The 9368-nt window shown below is 39.5% G+C and overlaps 1 protein-coding gene across 1 annotated transcript; it reads left to right on the forward strand.

Moving 5' to 3' along the window:
• Window positions 1–8115: 8115 nt before the first annotated feature.
• LOC101681596 (olfactory receptor 148-like) lies at window positions 8116–9054 on the forward strand. The gene has a single exon (XM_004750252.3). It carries the CDS (start codon window positions 8122–8124, stop codon window positions 9052–9054), a length of 933 nt encoding a protein of 310 aa, XP_004750309.1. The 5' UTR covers window positions 8116–8121.
• Window positions 9055–9368: the final 314 nt, after the last annotated feature.

Consider the following 9368-nt stretch of genomic DNA (forward strand, 5'->3'; position numbering starts at 1 on the left):
GACCTGCCCCTTCTAGGGACCGGTTATAAAGTAGCGACTGCCTGATTAAGGGATCAAGGGAAAATTCTTCAACCCTATGATGTTTGCTTGTTTTCCTTTGCCTAGTCTCAGTGAGGGAACCATCGGAGGATAGGCAAAGGGAAGAGATTTTCTTTAACCAGTGAAATGCTTGAAGAGCAACAATCACATCAGATCACATCATCTTTCTGTAACAGACTTAATTATCAAGGGCTTAATGTGCACTGGACCCTACTAATAATACTGTGTGATAGGCCCTGACCTTTATGGGCATTATATCATTGACTTCCTAACATCCTTCCTAACATCATGGGGGGAAGGGGTGGCCAGAGAGGAGGAGGAGGAGACAGGGCAATGCTTACAGGGACCAAGTCTGCCAATCATGGGTGGTTTATGGGTTTTCATTGGGATCATAAAATTAAGGTGTTTGGTTTGGGTTTGGGGTTTTTTTGTTTGTTTGTTTTTGTTTTTTGGGTTTTTTGGGTAACAATTTAAGTGAGAACATCTATGCTCATTTTCCGGCTAAAGGATACTAGAAGCAATCAAGTTTCTTATGTCTTCTCTATTTCAAAATGATGCTAAATCTGACACTTAAAAGAATCATATTACCATTGAGACTATGTATAGGTTCAAGAGAATATATTTATGAAAACTCAGGTTAATTTTGGTCTCCGCAATGTCATTCCCATCTACTTTCTCTGAGTTTATCTTATTTGCAAAATGAAAATAATGGCATACCTACTTCTCTGGGTTGTTACTAAAGACCAAAGGGATCTTAATGGATGTGATATCTGTGTGTCTGTATGTCTGTGTGTGTGTGCATGCACACACACACACATATAGTGAAGCACAATATAAGCACAGATTCTATTTTATCATAATTAAGCTTTGAGACTATGTTCCTTACATGTACCAAATTAATTGTGAAAGGGAATGACACTTTGCTTTCAGTAGAAATCACATCTGGTATTGTTTCTCCTGACTGTAACTTCTGTTGGCTGCAGTGTCTGGTCAACAACAGGGAGATGCTGGAAAAACGGACAGTTTATCATCTGACCCAGCTGAACTAGAGAAATTAAAACTAGACATCTGCCACAGACTCTGCATGGCATCTGGGTTGGAAGGAACGGAATCAGGAAACATACCCATGATGCTGGTTATCAGAAGGACACTTATATGAAAGACCTCTGTACTTGGCACAATAGACATAATTAAACAGACCTTTATAGCCATTAAAAATATGAATACATTTTATTTATCTGCTTATTCATACTTTCCATAAACACAGTGAATAATTTCACTCTTTGTATATAGACTATTAAATGAATCCAATGATCAGAGAGTAAAAGAGAAAATGTTACTCATTCTTTTAGTCAATATAAAATTATTGGACTTCTACTGTAGGCAAGGCACTGTTCTAAAAACTGTCATTGTAGCAATAACAAGACACAAAGACCCTTTCCTAGGTGAAGTTTACATTACAGGGGGAAGAAATATTCAATAAACAAATAAGCAAGTAAATAAAAAAGAAAATATCTGATAGTATAAATGCTTAAGGAAAACAAAATTTGTAATATAATAGAGAATAAACACAACCTACTTTAGATTAGGTGTCTTCACCCAAAAATCTGTCCTTGTGACTGCATGTTGCTAAGCATCCTCCAATATCAACTCTCAAGTTTACCCCAAGTTGAGCCAAGTCTATGTCCATTCAGAATTAAGGACATTTCCCAGCCTCCCTTAAAACTAAATGTGTGACCTTAGGACTAAGTTCTGGCCAATGGGAAATAAAAAATGACATGGGCAACATCACACCACACCCTTTCGAAGAAAAGATTATGACCTCCTCACTTTCCCCTCTTCCTATTCACTGATGGGAATGCAGATACATTCTGAGCCACTTTGGACTATGGAGACTAGGGTGAGAACCCCTAAGAATGAGAGTCCACAAGACAGAAGGGTCCCAAGTCCCCGAGGCTTTCATGGAGTAGAACCACTGTATTAACACAGATTTTACAGGAGAAAGTAATGAATTTCTCTATGAGTCATAACACTTATCTGGGCTCTGTGCCACACGCTCCTTCACCTCCCTATATCTGATTATGATCAATAAGAAGAGTAAACTTTTAAAGCCAGCAACTTCTTTTGAATATGAAAAGCATGTTGATAGAAAATGAGAGAGAGGTCTGTAATTATGAGAACAGTGTCTGATCCATTTCCGCACCTACCAAGACAACACATAGACTCTGTTTATGCCCATGTGTGTTGATCATAGAATGCTGCTTATTTCCATCCAGTTCTTTCCACAGTTTTTCCCTTCCTGAAAGAAGAGCTGTTTGTGTTACTGCATAGAGATAACTTAACACAGGGCACTTGGGTGTCTTAGTTGGTTAACTGTCTGGCTTAGGCTCAGTTCATGATCTCGGGGCCCTGGGATGGAGCACCATGTGGGGAATGCTGAGTGGGGAGTCTGCTTGTCCCTCTCCCTCTGACCCTCCCCCTGTTCATGTGGTCTCTCTCTCTCAAATAAGTAAGTAAATAAATAAATAAATAAAATCTTTTAAAAAGAAAGAGATACTTAGTAAGGTCTGAACAAGTTGTTCTGGCCATCCCCTTATTTCCTACTTCCTATCTATCTCTCTTATCATCATGGAGTTTCATAGAAGTCTCCTGTTGTTCTTTTCTCTCCTCTAATGTTTCCTTGGTGATTCATCTAAGACTTCCTCTTGTTCTTATCATATTTGAGCCCTTTATGTGTTCTTAAAACTTTTAATCCTTTAAGTAAAGAAGTGCCTAAAATGCATAAAATTATTTGATTAATGAATAAATACATATAAATGCTGATGGTTGTATACCCTTAGGTCTGGTGATTGCTATCTATCACAGCTATTGTAAAATAGATTTCAAACAGACCAAATGGATAAATGCTCAGAAATGTACACAAGTCTTATAAGCATTTACTACCTGACCTATCAGTGATAACAATTGCCATTAATAGCCATCATTTTTATCTAACTTGCAAATTTTATGCTTGAAGAGATCACATGAAAACCGAGCCCTAAAGGAACTTATCATAAATGGGTAGATAAGCAATAAGGTGGATTGGGAAAAAAAATACAGATCTAGCTACTCTATATTAAATTCTTACTAGAAACCAGTGTTAAGGGGCACCTGGGTGGTTCAGTGGGTTAAAGCCTCTGCCTTCAGCTCAGGTCATGATCCCAGGGTCCTGAGATCGAGCCCCGCATCGGGCTCTCTGCTCAGCAGTGAGCCTGCTTCCTCCTCTCTCTCTGTCTGCCTCTCTGCCTACTTCTGATCTCTGTCTGTCAAATAAAGAAATAAAATCTAAAAAAAAAAAAAAGAAAGAAAAGAAAAGAAAACAGTGTTAAGTAATTTACACAGTAGGATGAACAGCTTTAATTTCACACAGGGTTAATGACTGCCACCACAAAGCCACTTAGTTGCTCGTCAGAAACTCCTTAGAAGAGGCTGACTATTGTTTAACAGTAGTAATTGTCATTGACGACAAGCAAATATATTTTGGACAAACAAGCACAAATAAGTACAAAAGGAGATAGGCAGGTTAAAGCTCTTGGGTCTAAATCCCTGAGGATGAAAAGAAGGCATACCTTCCTCATCCAGAGGCTCAAAAATTTTGAGGAAAACTAGGAATCAGGTCCTGATGTTTTTTTTTTTTTTTTTTTTTTTTTTTTTTTTTTTGTAGATTTTATTTATTTATTTGAAAGACAGAGATCGCAAGTAGTCAGAGAGGCAGGCAGAGAGAGAGAAAGGGAAGCAGGCCCCGCGCTGAGCAGAGAGCCGGATGTGGGGCTCGATCCCAGGACCCTGGGATCATGACCCGAGCCAAAGGCAGAGGCTTTAACCCACCGAGCCACCCAGGCGCCCCAGGTCCTGATGTTTTAATACCAACTTGGTTTTGCCATTGAAATCAGTCTGTGAGTCTAGGCTCGATGCCTACCTCTACTACTGAACAGTTGTGGAATCTTGAGAAAGCCACTTAACTTCTCTGGTGGGATCCATGACATCATTTGTGAAGCAAACTAATAATACTTACCCTGTACGTATGTTGGGAGAATTAAATAAAATAGGATTTTTAAAGTCATTTGTCACAAGTAGGCACTCTTCAAATGTTAGTTCCACTTTCCCTTTCTTGGGGCATTTTCCCCTTTCTTGGTTGGCCTGGTTAAATGCTGAGAGTCTGGAAGTCTTCTATCATTTCGGTTCTTTAGAGAACAGGCTATTATTATGAGAAGGATTCCTAAATTTCTTACATTTTTATTAACTCTAGAAATATTAGCTTGTTTTGTTTTTGTTACTCACCATGTCTCTTACTATAATTACTAGTAGTTAAAATGAGCAAAACTTAAAAAAAAAGGGCAAAACAAACAAAAAATTAAGCGAACAGACAAAGAAAACAAAACTTCATCCTAAGATTGGGTAGGGCAGGAGTAAGGGGGGAAAAAAGCAAAGTTTCTAATAATGAAGAGAAGTCTGCATTCCATCTATTTTCAATAAAAATCAGAGGAGCAAATAGTTTATATCAGGAACTGTGTAAGCATTATTTCATTTACAATCACCTTGTGAAATACTATAACTCCATTTTATAAATGGCTATATTAAGGTTCAGAAAGAACTACTGACTTTCTCAAGGACTTACAGCTAATGAGAAACAGGCTTCTTCTCCATACCAGAACCTTCTGGCTCCAAAGTGGATATGTTTTCACCATGCTAGAATTTCATCTACAACTGAAAGAGGTAAGGGAATAGGTAGAAATTGGAAAGGGGGTAAAGAAATGACAAAGAAGCAGCCAAATCTCTGAGGTTTGTAAAGGACAAAAGGATTCCATGGGAAGTCTACTCAGAACAGAAAAATGGGGTGGTTGGTGGCTCCACAAGTTCTTTGACTCCTAATTCCTTTTTATCTTGATTACCATGTACTATTTTTTCACTCTTAAACTCTCTCAACACCCAACATTTAATTGCTCCCTGTGCTCAGAGGGCTCTTGTTCCCTGGGTCTTGGACTACATCACGGATGGGGCTCCAGAGGGACTATGAAGTAATTGAAAATCCTACACAGATAGGAGATTATTTTGCTTCTGCTAACTCTGAGGAAATCACACTAGGTGATAGGACAGTTGTTGAATATATAGCATCCTCCCTCTGAGTGAGTCTGAATGCAAAAGACCAGTTGAAGTCTACAGCTAGAGCGCCCGAGTCCAATTCCATGGCACCTAGGGAAGACAGCATTTGAAATGGAGAGCCCCACACCTCTATAGAAGAAACTGAAGATAAAAGGAGGGGGAAATTTGTTTTCCTTACTTGAGCCGGCTATGACAATTCGATCATGTAAGTCTCAGAGCAACTCCCCATCTTTCTCAACTTTTCACTTTACTCTCAACTCTGGAGTCCTGGGTAGCAAGAATTGTTGGAAGAAATCACAGTTGAGGGCTTCCTTCTCATTTTACGCAATGGCTAGAATCCTTTCCTCCATCACTCTATCAAATAGCATTCAGGAATGCATTCATTTATTCTTTTATGTTCCCCATGCCTTAAGTCATATCTTCCATGTTCCAAGCACCACACAGTTGCCTCGAATTTAAAAATTAGATATATTTCCTGATATGGAGAAGGTATATTTCTTCTTTTAAGGATTTATTTATTTATTTGAGTGGGGGGAAGTTCGGGGGAGGGGGAAGGAAACTCCCTACTGAGCACAGACCTGGACATGGGGCTTGATCTCATAACCCTGAGATCATGACTTGAGCCAAAATCAAAAGTCTTATGCTTAACCCATTGAGCCACCCAGGCACCCCAAGAAATTATATTTCTATGGCACAGAGAAAATAATCTTTATGATACAAAGATATATAAAACACATTCTCCTGGTTCTCTTTCAAATTCTTCAAAGATTTAATATATTTCTTCATACACATTCCCTTTCCTTCTCCTTTTCCAAAAATGTATTTCTCAGGTATAGGTCACCATACCTATTTTGGCCTCCTGTACCATATTTCCTATAGGGGCCTCATTAAGACACTGACTATCATCTTCATGCAGGTAACAACTTCCCAAATTCTTTAGCATGAGACCCTCTATAATAAATATTATAATAATGAACCATTATATAGCACTTTATTATGTATCAAGATCTTTCATAACATCATCATATTTAGTCTTTACAATAATTCTGAGAAATAAATATTATCTCAGTTAATCAAAAACATTTAGTGAGTAGCTACTATATACCAGGCATAGTTACAAGACTACCACATATTTTGGGGCCCCGGGTGGCTCAGTTGGTTAAGCATATGACTCTTGATCTCAGCTCAGTTCTTGATCTCAGGGTTGTGAGTTCAAGCCCCACATTGTGCTCTACACTGGGTATGGAGCCTATTTAAAAAAGAAAAATAACCCACATTTCAAGGAACACAATTACAGTGGTGCATATCAAAATACAGATTTGTGGACACAAATGAGGGGCATAATGTTGAGATTACTCAGTGAAGTGGCAGAAAGTTTCCTATGTTACCACTACCGTACTGCCTTAATTATTAGTAATTCCTTCTTTCATTCTCATAATGGCCTATTTGGAATGATAAATTCAGGTTGAGGCTACTGGTACAGGGAGTGCTTTCTGCTTCTTTATAGATGAGAACATGAGGTTCAGAAATGTTAAGTTGCTGATCCATAGTCACACCACCAAAAATCAGAACTTGAACTTGGGTCTTTAGATCTCTAATCCAAGTTCTTTTAATATGTCATATTCTTAGGAGTTTGTTGGACACTTAGGTAGTCAGGGACAGGGTCCCCAACAGGAAAACAGGGAGCTGGGACAGCTAAAATGAAACCACACTAGTTTCCTGTTTTACAACTTAGGCAAGACCACAGTAGTATCCTGTCTAGTAACCTCTGTAGAAGAGACTTCTGCAAAACATCCTGAAACAAAGCAATTAACCATAAAACTTTGGTCACTATCACAAGTCGAGGCAGTTAATCTCCAGATATTAGCCCAAAAGACCATTAACACATGAATAGAACCTGACAGGTGCATGATCAAAATCCCGATTGGCACACCTTAGCAGTCAATCCACAAGGGGCCCACATTCAGGATACTCAAGATAGTTCCCCAAAATAGCTTATGAAAACCCCTAGATTTGAATGCCAAAATGGCAACCCTCTTGGGTCCCTACCCTCTTTGGGAACTTTGTACTATTACACAACAAACTTTGCACCAATCATGACATTCCTTTTCCTTCTCCTCAGGAAAGTTGGTTCTTCTTCCTTAGCTCTCTACTTCCACCTATCACATACATGACTTTTTTCCACCAGCAAGAAAAAACAATGAGTTGCCATCAGTTGTGAAGATGTTCAAAGTTCATCTTATCTTTTCTAGTTTGGGAATTAGATACTGCACATTTCATTGTGTACCTAAATTCCTTTCATTAGGCATGGATTCTCAAGCCAAAAGGAGGCTCACTACAGCCATTGACTCCCAAGGTTAATAAAGAAGACTTAAAGTAGTCTGAGGACAAAAGTAATAATTTCAGAGCATTCTAAAATTTAGGGTATTTGACAATGGCTTTGAATAACACTAGGTGCTTTCTGAAAAGGAATCAGGAGGATAAGGTTTCCAGGCTAGTCAAGTTTAGGGCATTTGTTGCCACATAATTGGTTGTGGATGTTAATCTGTTCAGTATTGAGGTCTTCATTCCCTTAGCCATGATAGTGTTTCATATTGCTTTGTATCCGTACTCTTGAAAGAAGATGATATCTTGAGACATAAAAGCATACATGTGCTTTACCACCCCCTAAATATCTTTGGTAGAATCCCTAATTCTTAATTTCAGCATCACATTTATATTTAAACAAAGACTGGGGCACCTAGATGGCTCAGCTGGCAAGTATGTGACTCTTGATCTCGGGGTTGTAACTGAAAGCACCATGTTGGGTGTAGAGATTACTTAAAAATAAAATCTTCTTTAAAAATGTAAAAAAATATTGGTGATGAATGTGTTGGTATTGTGTCTGCCACGAGTCAGCTTCTGCATCCATGCTTTCACCATCTTGTGTGCTCCAGGAACATGAGGAATCACACAGAGCTCCATGAGTTTATTCTCCTGGGAATACCTCAGACAAAGGGACTGGAGACTGTGCTGTTTGTCATCTTCTCATTTATTTACCTCTTCACCCTGCTTGGAAATTCACTCATCCTTACAGCAGTTGTCTCTTCCTCTACCCTTCACACCCCCATGTATTTCTTCCTGGGACTTCTATCTATTTTTGACATGCTGTTCCCATCTGTAACCTGTCCCAAGATGCTATTCTACCTCTCCGGCCAAAGCCACACCATTTCTTATGAGGGCTGTGCTGCTCAGCTCTTCTTCTACCATTTCCTTGGGTCTGCTGAAGGATGCCTCTATTCTGTGATGGCGTATGACCGCTTCGTGGCCATCTGTTATCCACTGAGGTACATGCTTATCATGAGACCGGGGGTCTGTGTGGGTTTGGTCGTGACAGCCTGGTTGGTGGGTTGTCTCCATGCCACCATCCTGACCTCCTTCACCTTTCAGTTAACATACTGTGACTTCAGCCGGGTGGACTACTTCTTCTGTGACATTCCTGCTGTCTTACCCCTGGCCTGTGCTGACAGTTCCCTGGCCCGGAGAGTGGGCTCCACTAATGTTGCCTTTCTGGCTTCAGTGCTTTGGTTCAGTGTCTGTGTCTCCTACACTTACATTGGGATTGCCATTCTGAGAATCCAATCGACAGAGGGCAGGCGGAAAGCTTTCTCCACCTGCAGTGCCCACCTCATGGCAATCCTCTGTGCCTACGGTCCTGTAATCATCATCTATCTGCACCCCACACCCAACCCCTTGCTTGATGCCATAGTGCAGATATTAAATAATATTGTCTCACCCATGCTGAACTCATTAATATATTCCTTAAGAAACAGAGAAGTGAAAAGTTCCCTGAAAAGAGTGTTCCACAATGTAGTATTTATTTCTCTGGAATAAATTATGGGTTTTTTAAAATGGATTTTGGAAATTTATTTCTCAACATCATCCATATATTTCCTCCTTTTAAATAATAGAAAATGCTTCCTTGAAAGTGTTCTATTTTGTTTTCCTAATAAGATTTTCTATGTTTGTTATCTCTGTAACCCCTGGGGCCCTAGAAATAACTCTACAACTAATGTTATCCTCCTGCCTTGTTCCTGGATAAGGAACCCATGGGGCATAGCATGCATCTGGAGACAGATTTCTTCTTCCTCTAATGGACAATTTTGTCTCGTTGAACATAGTGAGGAGGGGTGGCCCAGAAGCACCCC

Source organism: Mustela putorius, unplaced genomic scaffold (assembly GCF_011764305.1).
Source record: "Mustela putorius furo isolate JIRA1106 unplaced genomic scaffold, ASM1176430v1.1 tig00000460_pilon_pilon_pilon, whole genome shotgun sequence".
Classification (NCBI taxonomy): Eukaryota; Metazoa; Chordata; class Mammalia; order Carnivora; family Mustelidae; genus Mustela; species Mustela putorius.

Excerpts from the sequence above, each read along its gene's own strand:
- LOC101681596 (XM_004750252.3), top strand. The coding sequence starts at position 8,122 with ATGAGGAATCACACAGAGCTCCATGAGTTTATTCTCCTGGGAATACCT.